General features: G+C 36.9%; 1 protein-coding gene across 20 annotated transcripts in view; it reads left to right on the top strand.

Annotated features, from left to right (window-relative positions):
* The window catches only part of RBM26 (RNA binding motif protein 26), an 84,359-nt gene that overhangs the window by 26,584 nt on the left and 39,979 nt on the right, over positions 1-17,796 (top strand). For 9 of the 20 annotated variants that reach the window (XM_040267311.1, XM_040267310.1, XM_040267301.1 and 6 more), the window contains exons 2-10: positions 904-1,022; positions 1,641-1,777; positions 6,348-6,436; positions 7,117-7,334; positions 9,019-9,279; positions 10,038-10,277; positions 10,913-11,083; positions 11,414-11,569; positions 17,178-17,289. In XM_040267311.1, coding sequence (XP_040123245.1) covers positions 904-1,022; positions 1,641-1,777; positions 6,348-6,436; positions 7,117-7,334; positions 9,019-9,279; positions 10,038-10,277; positions 10,913-11,083; positions 11,414-11,569; positions 17,178-17,289 — 1,503 coding nt within the window. The remainder of the gene's footprint in view (positions 1-903; positions 1,023-1,640; positions 1,778-6,347; positions 6,437-7,116; positions 7,335-9,018; positions 9,280-10,037; positions 10,278-10,912; positions 11,084-11,413; positions 11,570-17,177; positions 17,290-17,796) is intronic. The other 11 variants (XM_040267319.1, XM_040267309.1, XM_040267317.1 and 8 more) reach the window with 3 other exon arrangements.

The following is a 17,796-nucleotide window of genomic DNA, read 5'->3' as shown; positions in this document are numbered from 1 at the left end:
TGTAACAGAAAAATGATATTTCAGTATAGAGTTTAAATTTGAATTTCTCTTATGGATGGATGAGGTTGTATTTTTACTCATTTAAGAATTGTTTTTCTGTTTAGTATTTTGTTTGACTTTTAAGGCTTCTTTACACTCCTAAGTTTTTGCTTTTATTTGTATTAATATAATCAAATTACTCTTTTGCAATGCAGTTCAGAAAGTGTTTGTTACTCCAGAGTTGTAAGATAACTTTTTCTTGTTTTCTTCTAATATTTGTAATGGTTTCATGTTTTTACTGTGGTATATGGAATAAATTATGGGTCCAACTTATTTTTTAGAAAGATAACTGCCAAGTTTTCTCAGTGTCATTTATTTTGTAGTTCATCTCTTCTTCCTTGATTTGGATATCATCCTTGTAAAATCTGTATTTCTATGCGTATTTGGGTCTGTTTCTAACCTTTCTTTTGTTTCATTAAAAGTATATATTGTGTGGTATGTTTTCAAGTTTCCTTTTATTGTCCTCTTTTCCAGATATTGTTTGACAATTATTTACCTTGTTTGGGAGAGAATAGCCTCTTGGTATTTTTATTGGTACCACATTGCTTATTAGTTTTTGATGTTTTGGTATTGTCCATAATTTGTTGTAACTTATCTTTTTTTTTAAATAATAGAACTTTCTGAATCTTTAGTACATGTATTAGTATATGTTTGGTAGGATACAGAATGATGACTACATGTAACGTGTAAAGTATATTAATATGAGGGAGAAAAACTTCTAGTTCATCATTGCTTCTGTGAATTAGATGATGCTTACATATATTAACTTATTTAACTATCATGCTGACTTAGTTTGTAATTGGAACTTATAGAGTGTACAGTTGTTTATGGCTAAATTTCCTTCAATGTTGCTCTTTTCTTCAGCTGTGATGCAGATCCATCAGCCCTGGCCAAGTATGTTCTCGCTTTGGTAAAGAAAGACAAAAGTGAAAAAGAGTTAAAGGCATTATGTATTGATCAACTGGATGTATTTCTTCAAAAAGGTAAGATCTTTGGTTTCAAAATATTGCTTTGATAACTTAAAACAGGATTCAGAGAGTATTAAAGGAGTTTGGTAAGAGACAGGCTGTAACTGTAATAAAGTTGAACAGATAGTATAATTACTGGTTTTATTCATGGCTTATTTATAATGGAAATCTTTTTTTTTTTTTTTTTTCGTTAACATCCGGTGCTCATTCTTAAAGAATGCTGATGGTTTTCCTTAAAAGATTAAGAAAATGACTGAAAGATAGTACTGTTTAGGAACCTACTACTGATATTGTCTAGCACAGTGCTTCTCAACTTTTTTCACTTTGCCGGGAACTAGGTAATGATAATATTTCTGTTTGGCACACTAGGCAGGGTACATGGAGACTAGCGATGGCTGGTGGTGACAGACCCACGGGCTCTGGCCATTCCTTCTAGCCCTCAGCATCCTGAGAATTGACTGAATCCATGTTACCATGGGACTTGTACCATAGCACACTGGTTGGGAAGCTGTTGGTCTTAGTATAATTTTTAGATTTGTAAAAATCAAGATATATTTCATCATACTGAAGTCTGATGTGAAGAAGTGGAGAATAACTAGGAAATCTGTTAATCTGTGCTGGTTTTTGTTTTAGAGACACAGATATTTGTGGAAAAACTTTTTGATGCTGTGAATACAAAGAGTTATCTACCTCCTCCAGAGCAGCCATCATCAGGAAGCTTAAAGGTAGAATTTTTTCAGCACCAAGAAAAAGATATAAAAAAAGAAGAGGTAAGAATTTGTGTTAAACTTTCATGTTCTTTAAAAACATATTTGGAGTAGTTAAATTGAGTTTTATTTTTTGTATCTGTGTTGGAGTCCTCAGGATCACCTCCAGGTTTGATTAACAGACTCAGGATATAGTCATTGTGATGGCTATATCTTACAGTGAAAGGATACAAAGCAAAATCTGCAAAGGGAAAAAATTGTATCATGCAAAGGCCGGGGTAGGAACAAATTTGCCGAGGTTTCTTCCACTGGAGTCAAAAAGAGGATGCACGTAATGCGTAGTGACAACACACGTGAACCAGGAAAGCTCCTTAGAGACACAGTGCCCAGGGTTTTTATTTAGGACTGGGTACATGGCCACCTTCAGCCTAGGATTTACCAAACTTCCAACCTCTGAGGAGGAAAGCAGATGTTTAGCACAATCCACATTGTTTATCCAGACAGTTCAGGCATCAGTTCAGTTCAGTCGCTCAACTGTATCTGACTCTTTGTGCTCCCATGGGCTGCAGCACACTAGGCTTCCCTGTCCATCACCAACTCCTGGAGCTTACTCAAACTCATGTCCATTGAGTCAGTGATACCATCCAACCATCTGATCCTTTTGTCCCCTTCTCCTCCCGCCTTCAATCTTTCCTAGCATCACGGTCTTTTCAAATGAGTCAGTTCTTTGCATCATGTGGCCAAAGTTTGGAGTTTCAGCTTTAGCATTAGTCCTTCCAATGAAATTCAGGACTGATTTCCTTTAGGATGGACTGGTTGGATTTCCTTGCTGTCCAAGGGACTCTCAAGAGCCTTCTCCAACACTACAGTTCAAAAGCATCAATTCTTTGGTGCTCAGTTTTCTTTATAGTCCAACTCTTCATATCCATATATGATGACTAGAAAGACCATAGCTTTGACTCGATGGACCTTTGTTGGCAAAGTAATGTCTCTGCTTTTTAATATGCTGTCTGGGTTGGTCATAACTTTTCTTCCAAGGAGCAAGCATCTTTTAATTTCATGGCTGCAGTCACCATCTGCAGTTCAGGCATGGTGAACCGTTATTATTAGGGAATGATGGGAACCTTCCAGAAGTCATCGTTTGCAGATGTCAACCAAGGGCTTCCCTTGTCAGCAGCCTTTTCTATTTATTTCTTTGGCTGCACTGGGTGTTTTGTTGCTTTACAGGGGCTTTCTTTAGTTGCGACAAGCACAGGCTACTCTTGGTGGTGGTACACAGGTTTCTCATTGTGGTGGCTTCTCTTGTTGCAGAGCACAGGCCCTAAGCATGTGGGCTTCAGTAGTTGTTGCAGACAGGCTCAGTAGTTGTCACTCTTGGGCTCCAGAGCTCAAGCTCAGTAGTTGTGGCGCATGGGCTTAGCTGCTTTGCAGCATGTGGAATCTTCCTGGATCAGGGATCAAATGCATATTCCCTGCACTAGCAGCCGAATTCTTATCCACTGCGCCATTAGGGAAGTCTCCAGCAGCCCTTTCAAAGATAACAGTCTCAGGTGTGCTTTGAACTCTTGTGCATAGTATCTTACAGGTATGGGCTCCTACTATCTGTGTTCTAGGAAAATAACCAGATTGTCAGTAGATCTGCTTGTTTCTGCCTTACATGCATTTTGCAAAGGACTATTTTTAAGGTAGTCAAATAAAAGGGCCTTCACAGGGCAATAGAAATGACTTGGCTTTTAGAGTTTTTGAAGTTTTTACCTTTTGTACAAGTTTACCACTCATGTATAATGATCATATACTAATTCAGATTTCCTTAGTTTGATGTTAAAGATTGTAATTTTAAAAATAATTGTTGACAAGCTATAATATAATATGTCCATGGTTAGTCTAATTTTAGGTTAAACAAATCTTGGTTAAATTTTTGCTTTTCCTGCCCACTGTTTTGTGACCTTGAAATTATTACTTTTCCAACCTTTACTCAGCTGTGAAATGGAAATATTACAGGGTTATTGTGAGGAATAGTGAAATAAGGTCTGTGAACACTTGGCAGAGTATGTGGCTCAAAGTAGGTTCTCAATAAACGATAGCTGCAATTACTGTTGAGGGATGTTAAGTGGTGGATGATGTAGTTTAATCGTGACCTTTGGTTCTTTCACCTGATACCCTGTTTTTTTTCCAGATTATGTAAGTAAGATATATATTTATATATAATGTAGTAATATATTTGCTGTGTATTGTGTAATAATTCTCAAATGTATTGTTATCTCTGTGTTTGAATGCATTTACACACATGTACATGTATGTAGTTTCTCATACACATACATAAAACACCCCCATTACTTTTATCTGCTGGGGAAGACCAGAAATTATTATAACTTCATGCTTTGTACCTAATAGTACAGGGGTTCTAGAACATTAGTGAGGAAGAATGGGATAGTGGGTATTGTCTTGGCAACTGCTTATGCAACACAGAGATATATAATAATTCATTTAAATTTTACCCATTGATGAATTAATATTGAAGCCTTAGTCTTATATCTGTTGATATAATAATATTTTACCACAGTTGTTTTGATCAGTTGTGAAGGATATTTATCCCTCGTCTTTCAGAACTGAAATGTCAGGATGGCAGTCTGTGTTTTAAATGCTGTGGGTGTTTTAAAAGTTCCCAGTTGGGCATGTACCATGGAATATGGCAATCTGTCAACATAGATTACTTATAAGAGTGCATGGAAGCAAGTAGAAGGGAAAAAGTGCAACAGGAGCTTTTGGTTTGTTTTGTTTTCCAAGTGGAGGGTTGAAATGGATAGGAAGAGTTGAACAAAGTACTTAAAGAAAAAAAAAGCAAGTTGTTACAAGAAGGCTTTTAAGCATTGTTTCTCAGAGTTTGGTCTGTTGATAAGATTTCATTTACTTTCTCATTCAGGGGCACGTGTTGGTGAGAGGCTTTTACCCAAAGGGATGCTGAAACAACTGGCATAAACCTGGACATGTTTATGCTATTTCGTTTATTTATTTGTTTTTATGCTGTCTTGTAGACTTATCTGCATCAGACTATCTTAGGGTTTTTATTAAAAATCTTGAGCCTTATCATATTTATAGAGGCTCATGTTTAATATTTATTCAGTTTGCTTATCCTCTAAATAAATCCTTTTTTCTCTAATAACACCTGTTAATGTCTTGTGGAACCAGTTTTTTGGGGCAGCATGGAAAACTGGTGTATGGAAAGCAACACTGATCATGGGAATGTGTTTAAGGACTGCTTTCTATTAATTGTATAATATGGGTTGTAGGAAGAGGATTATATAGCTGTCATACTGCTGTGAGAAACTAGAGAACTATATTCACATGTATTATTTTCTCAAGCATTTTCTTTTTCTGTGACTTGGTTAATTCTATTGCATGCTCCTTTAAAACCCCTGATGTGTTTGGTGCCAGACCAAATTCATGAGTAGGAATAAAATTGGCTTTCCAGTAATTATGTTAAAATTAGGACATGTGTGCGTGCTTAGTTGCTTCAGTCATGTCTGACACTTTGTGATCCTGTAGACCGTAGTCTGCCAGGCTCCTCTGTCCATGGGATTCTCCAGGCAAGAATACTGGAGTGGGGTGCCATGCCCTCCTCCAGGAGATCTTCCTGGCTCAGGGATCAAACCTGCATCTCTTTTGTCTCCTGCATTGGCAGGTGGATTCTTTACCACTAGTGCCACCTGGGAAGCCTGTAAAGTGAGGACACTTGCTTAAAATGTTTTTGTCACTACTGTTAACTAAGATAAACATTTATGAATTTCTTTACCACTCACTTTAACTTTCAGCAAGCCTTTTATTGTTAAATGTACTTAGAAGAGAAATTTATTTTGTTTGAATGCTTTCAGAAGACTATATTGCTCTTGTATTTTGTTGTTGTTGTTCAATTGCTAAGTCATGTCTGACTGTTTGTGACTCCATGGACTGCAGCATGCCCGGCTTCTCTGTCCTTCACTATCTTCTAGGGTTTACTCAAATTCATGTCTAGTCAAGGCTATGGTTTTTCCAGTAGTCATGTATGGATGTGAGAGTTGGACTATAAAGAAAATGCAGAAGAATTGATGCTTTTGAACTGTGGTGTTGGAGAAGACTCTTGAGAGTCCCTTGGACTGCAAGGAGATCCAACCAGTCCATCCTAAAGGAAATCAGTCCTGGGTGTTCATTGGAAGGACTGATGTTGAAGCTGAAACTCCAATAATTTTGGACACTTAATGTGGAGAGCTGATTTATTTGAAAAGACCCTGATGCTGGGAAAGGTTGAGGGCAGGAGGAGAAGGGGACGACAGAGGATGAGATGATTGGATGGCATCACCAACACAATGGACATGGGTTTGCGTGGACTCCAGGAGTTGGTGATGGACAGGGAGGCCTGGCGTGCTGTGGTTCATGGGGTCACAAAGAGTTGGACACGACTGAGCGACTGAACTGAACTGAACTGAATGTCCATTGAGTCAGAGATAGCTATCCAACCATCTCATCCACTGCCACCCAGTTCTCCTCTGGCCTTTGATCTTTCCCATATATTTTAATACCAGCTAAGCCATTGAAGCAGTAACATGGCAAGGAATAACGGTTATTAAACTTATATACGTTTTCCTTTGTATATCAGATCACAAAGGAGGAAGAGCGAGAGAAGAAGTTTTCTAGAAGGCTAAATCACAGTCCTCCTCAGTCAAGCTCCCGATACAGAGAAAATAGGTGATTGATTCTTTGAACCATGTTTAATTTTTAGACATTGCTTTTCTTTATATGAATATATAGACTTGATTTTCCTTTACATCAGGGCAAGTATTATCTACTGTTTTATTAGTCTAGGAAAGTAGTAACTCGATCCTTTTCTATCAAGAATAACTAGGTAAGACTTGAAGGTACTAGAAGTGAGATTTAGAACAGTGCTTGGCATATGTTAGTTATTGTTACTATTTTTATTCCTAACTTCAATTCCAGTGAAGTCTTAACGCTGAGACCTTTTTTACCCAAAGCTTCCCTTTAGAGTGAATAAGTTATTTTTCCCATTAAAGCTTCAAAAGCATTTAGAGTGCAGTGCCTGTGATACTTTCCTATAATTATGAGACTGTGCAAGACAGAATATACTATAGGACATATGTATAGATACCTGTGTGTATATGAGTAAGGCTTTGAAAGAGTTGGGTTTTTTTTGGTGGGGGCTGGGTACCGTGAAGGGCTTTTAGAGTGCTTAAGCACATCATGTTCAGTTTTTCACTTTTCTGGTTTTCTGGGTCTCCTATGTTTGTATTCTTAAGATGGAATAAAGAATCATGGTGTTACAAGAATAAAACAGAACTTTTGCATTTGATTAGAGTTTTTCCTGTATCCACTTGAATATTTTCAGTAAAAAAGTTCATATATTTCTTTAGAAGTCGTGATGAGAGGAAAAAAGATGATCGTTCTCGCAAAAGAGATTATGATCGAAACCCTCCTCGAAGAGATTCATACAGAGACCGGTACAACAGAAGACGAGGACGAAGTCGCAGTTACAGCAGGAGTCGAAGTCGAAGTTGGAGTAAAGAGAGGCTTCGTGACAGAGACAGGGATAGAAGCAGGACACGAAGCAGGAGCAGGACACGAAGCAGGGGTAAATAATCACATTTGGGTCTATTTTGCCTGGCACTTTTATTGTGAAAAAAATTTTGTATTTGAAGGTTTTAAAAATTGTTTTGTCAGTATTTTTATTTTTTCTATCTTGCTGTATTTTATACGTCTGAGTAACTATTTAAAAATTTCTTTTGAAGCTTTTATTTTATGCAAATTACAACCACAATGTACTACTGCATACGCATCAGAATGATTGAAATTAAAAAGATTAGCTTTACTCAGAGTTGGTGAGGATGGGGAATAAGCTGGAACCCTTTGGAAAACACTTCAACAGTGTCTTAAAAATGTTAATCCTGTATCTGCCAATGACCCATTCCACTCCTGAGTGTTTACTTCAGAGAAATGAAAATGTATTTCCACACAGAGACATACACAGATGAACCAAAAGTTGGAAACAGTCCATCAACAAGTGAATGGATAAACAAATTGTGGTAAAGCCATAGAATGGATAAAAAGGAATAAAAACTATTGATACGTGCAACAAAATAAATGAATCTGAAAATAATTGTGCTGATTGAAAGAAGCCACACAGAAAACAGAGTGTGTATATGAGAGAGGGAGAGAGAGAAAATTTTAGAAAATGCACAGTAATCTATGATGACAGGAAGCAATTCAGTGGTTGCCTGGGATGAAGTAAAGGAGGGATGGATCATTAAGGAAAACAAGGATACTTTTGGGGGGTGATGAGTATGTACAATATATACCTTACTGTAGTTGTGATGTTTGGTTTCATAGATATATGCATAGATCAAAATTTGTTAAATTGTATCTTTATAAAATATCTTCAGTTTATTTATCACTTAGACCTCAAAACTATGAAAAGAGTTTAAAAGTTTCATTTCAGATGTGTGAGTTTATAAGTGTGTCATTTTCAACATGAATAATTTTTCTTTCAGTGTGTATTACTGAAAGGAATATGTTGCAGGCAATAGAACAGCTTAACACCTTAGAGTAAAACACCTTTACTCAAGCTTAGATTTTTACTCCCCTTGTGACCTTTATTGTATAGTTACTTTTAGTCTTTAGAAAAGCATGACTTTTTTTTATAATCCCAGTATTTCTCTGTACTCTGTTCTTAAGAGTTTTTTTCCTGTCATCTAGGTATTCTAGGCCTTTCTACACAGTACTTCACTTAACTGATCTCCTTAATATCTTTTCTCTTTCCATGGTAAATTTTCATTTCTTGGCCCAGTTAATTTGTTTGTATTTATTATGAACTCCTTTTCCTTCCTCTTTAAGTATCCATTCTCATCTTCAGCAGTGTTCACTGTATAAAGCCATGTTAGGCCCTGTAAATGGATAGCAACTAAATGTTCGTCACAAAAAAAAATAACTGTGCTTTTATTGCATATTTTGTTTTATTGGCTAAAGTTTTGCATACTAAGATTTCAATGAAGAAAATAAAAAATCTCTTCTATAAATAAAACTCCAAGAAAAATCTCATTAAGCACAGCAACTTTATGTGTGGCTTTTTAGTTTAGGTCATAACAAAAAGAAATAACTTTTCTTGAAACATTATTTATATATTGAGTAGTTTTTAAAAGGAGGGTTATGTAAAATTTGAACTTTTTTATGTTTAGCAAAAATATCTCTTAAATTTGGGACTTTGTTGTTGTTGTTTTTAATCAAGTGTGGTTTTTTAAGTCATTTATATTTTGTTGCAGAAAGGGATCTGGTAAAACCTAAGTATGACCTGGATAGAGCAGATCCGTTAGAAAACAATTATACTCCAGTCTCTTCGGTACCTAATATTTCATCTGGCCACTACCCTGTACCTACTTTGAGCAGCACTATTACAGTAATTGCTCCTACTCATCATGGTAATAACACTACCGAAAGTTGGTCTGAATTTCATGAAGACCAGGTGGACCATAATTCATACGTAAGACCACCAATGCCAAAGAAACGGTGTAGAGACTATGATGGTAAGCCTGTCAACCATTTCATGAAGTATGAATTAATATTTTCAGCTGAGTAAATTCTGTAACTTTAGGTTATACACAGTTACTCAAATACTTAACCTTTTGGAAATAGTGGGAAATTAATTTTAGGTACTTTATGAATTCCTCAGTATGTTACTGAAGTCTTCATTAGTCACCACTGACTAATATCAATTTAAAGATAGTATTTATTTGCACTTAAGTCTTAACATATTTTTGGAATTTACCAAACAAAGAGGAATATCTACTGAGTTATTTATCAGGAAATTGGCGACTGAAAACTTACTTAAAATCAGGGTTATTAGCATGTAACTAAAATCTAGAAATGTATCACCTATGTAAGACTTTTATAAATGAACTGAAGACTCTTAAGATTTTACTGTAAAAATTTTGTAAATTGTATAAAGCTGTAGTTGCAGTATCCTTAAAGTTTTAAGTGAGAGATTTAAATAAAGGAAATATTTCTAATGGTAAAAACAAGACAACAATACCTATTTTGCATCATTTTGCTAGCCAGGAATACTCATGTTAATTTGATGATACATTTTTTAATGTGTATGTTAGCTATATTATCACTTAATGAGGGTTTTATATTACTGGAAATTAGTAGGTAGTTCTTATGGTTATTTATACTTGCCCAATGTTAAAAATATTCCAATTTTTAAATATCTTACTTTTGTTGACTTAGAGAAAATGTTTGTCCAGCACTTTTCATAGTTCTTTCTAACTATTTTTCCTCACAGAAAAGGGTTTCTGTATGAGAGGAGACATGTGCCCTTTTGATCATGGAAGTGACCCAGTAGTTGTAGAAGATGTCAATCTTCCTGGTATGCTGCCTTTCCCAGCACAGCCTCCTGTTGTTGAAGGACCACCTCCTCCTGGACTCCCTCCACCACCACCAATTCTTACACCCCCACCTGTGAATCTGAGACCCCCTGTGCCACCGCCAGGCCCATTACCACCCAGTCTGCCACCTGTCACAGGTAAGGAAATATGTTTACCTATACTTATTATCTGCCCATTCATAATCTTTTATAAAAGTTAATAGTTTGATGCTTGCCTTTGTTAGAAGTATCTGTAGTAACCCTATATATGCCTGCTAGAAATTAAGAGTAAGATACTCCCATTCGGAATATATTTTGTAGGCTAATGGGCTCCCAGGTAGTGCTAGTGGTAAAGAACTCACCTGCCAATGCAGGAGACGTAAGAGATGTGGGTTTGATCCCTGGGTTGGCAAGATCCCTTGGAGGAGGTCATGGGAACCCACTTCAGTTTTATTGCATGGAGAGTCCCATGGACAGAGGAGCCTGGCAGACTATGGTTCATAGCATCGCAACGAGTCAGACATGACTGAAGTGACTTAGCATGGCGTGGCACAGCCAAACCCATGATTTACTGTGGTTTAGGGTGACCCTGAATTATGCACATCCCTAATGAATCCCAGCTGTCTGTAGTCCTTCAGAGCTTAAGACAAACCTGTTTTGGAATACATTAAATGGATATTTTACCGTTGAAAACTATTTCAGTTGTAAGCTTGATTTTTATAGATACTATTTTTTGATAAATGAGCATATCATGTTTGGATATACAATAACTTATTTTATTTGTTTGCTTCCAGATGATATTTCTTATTCTTTGGTTTTGACAGGACCACCACCTCCACTTCCTCCTTTGCAACCATCTGGCATGGATGCTCCCCCAAACTCTGCAACCAGCTCTGTTCCTACTGTAGTAACAACTGGCATTCATCACCAGCCGCCTCCTGCTCCACCATCTCTTTTTACTGCAGGTGCAGTTTTAGCCTTTCTATATAATAATGTAATATAGTTTAGAGAAGAGTTTTAGGTGAGGGATTTAAAAATATGTAGAGAGTGAATTGCTCTATCAGGTCTATTCTCACTAAAATTATATGGAATAAAATGTAGACATGGTAAATGTACATTAAATATAAATTCTCAGTTACGATTTTTAAAAAATGAAGTTTTTAACAGCATTTTATTTTTCTAAAACTACTTTTTAAAATACATATAAAATGTGAGTTATGAATTAGTAATATGTTTTTATATTATCAGTATAAAAAATTACCAAATGGAGTTTTATAATTGTTTTTTAATTACAGTTTTTGTATTACCAGATACATATGACACAGATGGCTACAATCCTGAAGCCCCAAGCATAACAAACACTTCCAGACCAATGTACAGACACAGAGTGCATGCACAAAGGCCCAACTTGATAGGGCTCACGTCAGGGGATATGGATTTGCCACCCAGAGGTACTATGATGAATCTTTTCTTCCTATCATTTTCATAATATCAAGAGTGGCAAAACATTTAAAAAGAACAGTTGGTCTTATATTTATGAGGATTCAGTAAGGGATGTTGTTACGTTTGTTCCTGGATTCTCTGGTCTCAACATGAGAAAAAGGTAATATGTGGTACCCTGTTTGTAGTATTGGTGATGTTTTATTCTGTCATCCATGGGGAAAGGAGTTTCCCTAAAGTACTAATTTTCTAGCTTTGGGGAGGTATATTCTCTCATTTGCAGTCTTAGTTGGTTCATTTAAAGTCTTAAGAATAATGCTTTAATTCCTAAAGGTACAATCTTTCATAGTTTAGAAAATGAAATGAGCTGTGCAGACTTAATATGTGATATATATTTTATTTTTGTTTGCTTTGACATGTTAGAATTTGATGTTGATTTGCTTATAACATTTTAAGCAAAAAATTATATTTTAGACTGACTTGTTAGCTTTTAAAATTTTTGTTAGAGGAGACACACTTTTTATGTAATTTCTGAATTGGAGAAGAATTTAGATTGGTCCACAAACTAGTGCAAGGAAAGTGCTATAGACGTTCAGAGGAGGAAGCATTCACCTTAATTTGAAAGACAGAGCATTTGCTACAGATATTTGACAATATTGTCAGACATTATAGGAAATACTGTATAGACCAATAAAAATCTTTTTTCCTAACTATTTCAACTAACCTTTAAATCTCATTTTCTTTCTAGTCTTTCCTTGCCCATCTTTTATTTCTAATTTAAAAAAAAGTCATGCATTATCAGTTGTGAATAAAGTCCAACTTATTTAACTAAGTAGGAGAAGGAAATGGCAGCCCACTCCAGTGTTCTTGCCTGGAGAATCCCAGGGATGGGGGAGCCTGATGGGCTGCTGTCTATGGGGTTGCACGGAGTTGGACAAGACTGACGCAACTTAGCAGCAGCAGCAGCAGTCCATACCTAATGTGGTTTAGTAAACTTGTTTGCTTATGCTTTGCACTTTTTTATTTGTTCATTAGAAACTGTCAGATCCTGAACATCTGTCTTGAGTGTTCAGGGAACTTTTTGTGATAGAGTGAGGAACATTTAAATTTACACCCAGTTTAACTTATATCCTATGAGGTCACAGGACAACATTTCATGTAGATGCCCCTTTTCCCCAACAAAAAGTCTCCTAGAGGCATTCTAATGACTCTTATAAAGAACAACAACAGAAAAAGAGATTTCTTAACAATTTTTATGTAAGAGTTATAAGATGGCTTGTAATTGAAAAGTAGCCAGTTAAGATTGTGGCTGTTCATTGTATTAATATTGATTCATCCCGAGTGTCTCCTACCTGACTAGTTCGGAGAAAAACCACTTCCTTCTTTCGGTCATGACTTGGCACTCATTTTCTTTCTTTATATCGGTATTCTTTGCTCTCACTAAAACCTCTGAAGCATCAAATCATCTCTTTCTTACCTTGTGGCTTTCCACTGTAGATCAATATTGGACCCATCCCAAATCTTGGTCAGTTTTTTTTGTTGGTGGTGGTAATTGAGGAAAGACAGAAGGATCAAATCCCTTGAACATAAATCTTAACCATAGAGAAGTTGGAATTATGGTCATTTCAGCTCCACATGCCTATAGTTAGAAGTTACAGAAAATGGCTCACTGAGATATAAATGTCTGGTATGCCTACTTAGAAATTTGAATGCTTTTTCTCATAGAATCATTATACTTAGTGATTATTTTAGTACTATTCTTTAGATATTTCATGTACTGTTTTTGTAAGCTGGTTCAGGAATACATTGTCCATAAACTGTTTTTATGTACTAGACAACTGATTTAGCAAACCATTTAAACTGAGGGTTACCTATACTTCTATTTCCTTATCTTTTTCAGTCTTCCCCCCACCCCACCCCCAAATGTTCTCAGCTGTTGCCTATTTAGTTTGAAATTTACTGGCCTGGATTGTGAGATATACATAATTAAAAGTTTATAATATTGTTCATTATATAATTATTATACATTTATAATAGCCTGCAGATGGCCTCATTTAAGTTTGTCACAGTATTATGTGCAAACTATTCTTAGGCTTCGTACTTAAAGCTTCATAGGAAATTACTGTTATTAAGCAAATGAAAAAACTTTAGGCCTTTTGCTGCCTTGGAATTACTAAAAAATTGACCTCGAGGCCTGATAATTGTTCATTCTAGATTCTAAGGCAGTGGAAAACTTGCTAGACACTCTTAATTGGATATAGATAGGTAGGAAGAAGGGCTCAGTAGTTTTCATCAACAAAACTAGTGCTGAAAATTTTAAGCAGAAAAACAATTTATTAAAAAGATACTGGGGGAAAACAGAATACATGCAACTAAAAGACACATTTGCTAATTGTATGTCAAGAGGAACTTGCTTCTGTGTGTTTATTAACACCCTCTCTTTTAAATAAATAATAATGAAAGAGAATATGAGTGAGAGAATACAGATGAGTTGGAGCAAACACATCACTGTCTTTCTTAATGAACCTTCAGATAAAGAACATATTAAAGTAGAAAAGGATATTGGATAGCTTAAAGACTTTATAAAAGGGCTAGCGAACAAACATGTTTGGGAGGCAGTAATAAGGCCAGAAATTGTGTTGCAAAAATGGTCCTGTGAAGATACCACTGGGCAAAGAAAATACAGTTTGTCCTATGAATGCCTGCAATGCCAGATGCTGGATGTTTCTACCTGATATGCTGAAGAGATGTAGGATAAGTCAGAGTTAGTCAGAAAAAGGAGAAGGCAATGGCACCCCACTCCAGTACTCTTGCCTGGAAGATCCCATGGACGGAGGAGCCTGGTAGGCTGCAGTCCATGCTAAGGGTCAGACATGACTGACCTCACTTTCATGCACTGGAGAAGGAAATGGCAACCCACTCCAGTGTTCTTGCTTGGAGAATCCCAGGGACGGGGAAGCCTGGTGGGCTGCCGTCTATGGGGTTGCACAGAGTCGGACATGACTGAAGTGACTTAGCAGCAGTCAGAAAAAGGGAGTGGATAAAGCACGTATAGCCTGTTGATACTTTTGTGAAACCAGAAGATCTTTTTGATTAGAACAGAGGGAATAAGGAATGTCAGAGGGAGTAGGAGGTCAATTACAGGCATTTGAAAAATTGTAGAAGAGATGATGGTAGCTAGACTTAGGGTAGTAACGCTGGGAAGTAAAAGATTTAAGTTCACTGGAAAGAATTGACAACACCTATAACTTATTGATTTGGGAACTTAAAATGGGGCTAATGGAGAGGGTAAAATGAAAGACACCAGGTTTCTGCTTTTGGATAATTGGGCAGATGATACTTTCATTCTATGAGAGGAAGAATTGATTTGGTAGGAAGACCTGCTTGGAAATTATAGTGGTAGCCGTGAGAAAGACTGTACTGAAACAGATCCAGAATTCTTTTGGTTACATGTGTTTAGAGATACTCAGAAAAGGATAAATAACCAATTTATCCAGTTCCTTTTTAAAAAGGAATTTTAAATATACATTTTTTTCTGTGTGGACTAAGATTCAGTTCAGTTCAGTCGCTTAGTTGTGTCCGACTCTTTGCAACCCCATGAATCGCAGCACACCAGGCCTCCCTGTTCATCACCATCTCCTGGAGTTCACCCAGACTCACATCCATTGAGTCCGTGATGCCATCCAGCCATCTCATCCTCTGTCGTCCCCTTCTCCTCCTGCCCCCAATCCCTCCCAGCATCAGAGTCTTTTCCAATGAGTCAGCTCTTCGCATGAGGTGGCCACAGTACTGGAGTTTCAGCTTTAGCATCATTCCTTCCAAAGAAATCCCAGGGTTGATCTCCTTCAGAATGACTGGTTGGATCTCCTTGCAGTCTAAGGGACTCTCAAGAGTCTTCTCCAACACCACAGTTCAAAAGCATCAATTCTTCGGCACTCAGCCTTCATCACAGTCCAACTCTCACATCCATACATGACCACAGGAAAAACTATAGCCTTGACTAGACAGACATTAGTCGGCAAAGTAATATCTCTGCTTTTGAATATACTATCTAGGCTGGGTCATAACTTTTCTTCCAAGGAGTAAGCGTCTTTTAATTTCATGGCTGCAGTCACCATCTGCAGTGATTTTGGAGCCCCCAAAAATAAAGTCTGACACTGTTTCCACAGTTTCCCCATCTATTTCCCATGAAGTGATGGGACCGGATGCCATGATCTTCGTTTTCTGAATGTTGAACTTTAAGGCAGCTTTTTCGCTCTTCTCTTTCACTTTCATCAAGAGGCTTTTTAGCTCCTCTTCACTTTCTGCCATAAGGGTGGCGTCATCTGCATATCTGAGGTGATTGATATTTCTCCCGGCAATCTTGATTCCAGCTTGTGTTTCTTCCAGTCCAGCGTTTCTCATGATGTACTCTGCATAGAAGTTAAATAAGCAGGGTGACAATATACAGCCTTGATGCACTCCTTTTCCTATTTGGAACCAGTCTGTTGTTCCATGTCCAGTTCTAACTGTTGCTTCCTGACCTGCATACACATTTCTCAAGAGGCAGGTTAGGGGGTCTGGAATTCCCATCTCTTTCAGAATTTTCCACAGTTTCTTGTGATCCACACAGTCAAAGGCTTTGGCATAGTCAATAAAGCAGAAATAGATGTTTTTCTGGAACTCTCTTGCTTTTTCCATGATCCAGCGGATGTTGGCAATTTGATCTCTGGTTCCTCTGCCTTTTCTAAAACCAGCTTGAACATCAGGGAGTTCACGGTTCACGTATTGCTGAAGCCTGGCTTGGAGAATTTTGAGCATTACTTTACTAGCGTGAGATGAGTGCAATTGTGTGGTAGTTTGAGCATTCTTTGGCATTGCCTTTCTTTGGGATTGGAATGAAAACTGACCTTTTCTAGTCCTGTGGCCACTGCTGAGTTTTCCAAATTTGCTGGCATATTGAGTTCAATACTTTCACAGCATCATCTTTCAGGATTTGAAACAGCTCAACTGGAATTCCATTACCTCCACTAGCTGTGTTCGTAGTGATGCTTTCCAAGGCCCACCTGACTTCACTTTCCAAGATGCATGTTTTAAACTTTAGCATCTTTTGGGAATAACAGGTTAAATGTAGTTGTGTTTGTCAAACTCTTAAAAGTGTGTAAAATATTGGAAGTAGTTTACAGTTTACAGTTCTTTTGCAATGCATTTCAATCTTTTGAATCTTTACCTTTTAAAATTAACATAATTTTATTATGTTAATTTGCTGATGTTCAAATAAGCAGCTCATTTCATTCTCAATCCAAAGTTGTTGATTCTTAAGGTCATTGCACTAGTGTTAAATTTTGAATCTTATAGGTTTTGCATTTGATTTCAAAACTATAAACTTAGAGTCCCAAGATGATTTGTTTATTATTAATTTGACATATGAGAATTACTGATTCTTCTTAATTTAAGCGTGAAAGGAATTCAAAATAAATTAAAATCACCTAGATTACTGTATTTAGATATACATTTTTTTCTGTTTCTTCTAAAATGTATATTTGGACAAAAAGCCAGAACTTTGTTTTTAACTTAAGAATGTGGCTATGATTAACAGAAAATATTAATCTTTGCCTTCTTTTCTTTTGTTTCAAACAGAAAAGCCTCCTAATAAAAGCAGTATGAGGATAGTAGTGGATTCAGAGTCAAGGAAAAGAACCATTGGTTCTGGGGAGCCTGGAGTTCCTACAAAGAAGACTTGGTTTGATAAGTAAGCTGGCAGAGGAAATTGAGGAATTTTATTGTGCAGTGATTTTTAGGATCATTGCAGTATTATTGTGGCAGTAATAGTGGTCTCTTTCAAAGTAAAATTTATTCTATAGGGAGTCCCCAACTAAAGTATATAGTATCTGTTTTCTAAAAGTGTGTATGTTAGTCGTCTGGTACTTGGAAGGTACTTGCTTACAGAAATGGTGTGATGGTGGTTAGCACATGTTTTTCCTGTTTGTACCTACCTACCCCCAAAAAACCCAACCCTTAACTTAAAGATGTTGTTGAATACTAGCTATTTAAGGGATAGTCATGAGCCTGCTATTAGGGAAGAAATGGGAGGAGGCTTTAGCATGTGGGCGATTCCTGTAAAGAGTTAGAAAGCAGTCTTTGGTGGGGGCAGGGGAGATAGGATGGGCACCGAAGTTGCTGAGGAAGGGCTTCAGAGAAGCAGATAGAGAATCAGAATGTTAGTGTATGTGTTTGAGGATTCATTTACAATTTAGCA

This window comes from Oryx dammah, unplaced genomic scaffold, assembly GCF_014754425.2.
Source record: "Oryx dammah isolate SB20612 unplaced genomic scaffold, SCBI_Odam_1.1 HiC_scaffold_24, whole genome shotgun sequence".
Classification (NCBI taxonomy): domain Eukaryota; kingdom Metazoa; phylum Chordata; class Mammalia; order Artiodactyla; family Bovidae; genus Oryx; species Oryx dammah.
This window is presented reverse-complemented; position numbering and strand designations above follow the sequence as displayed.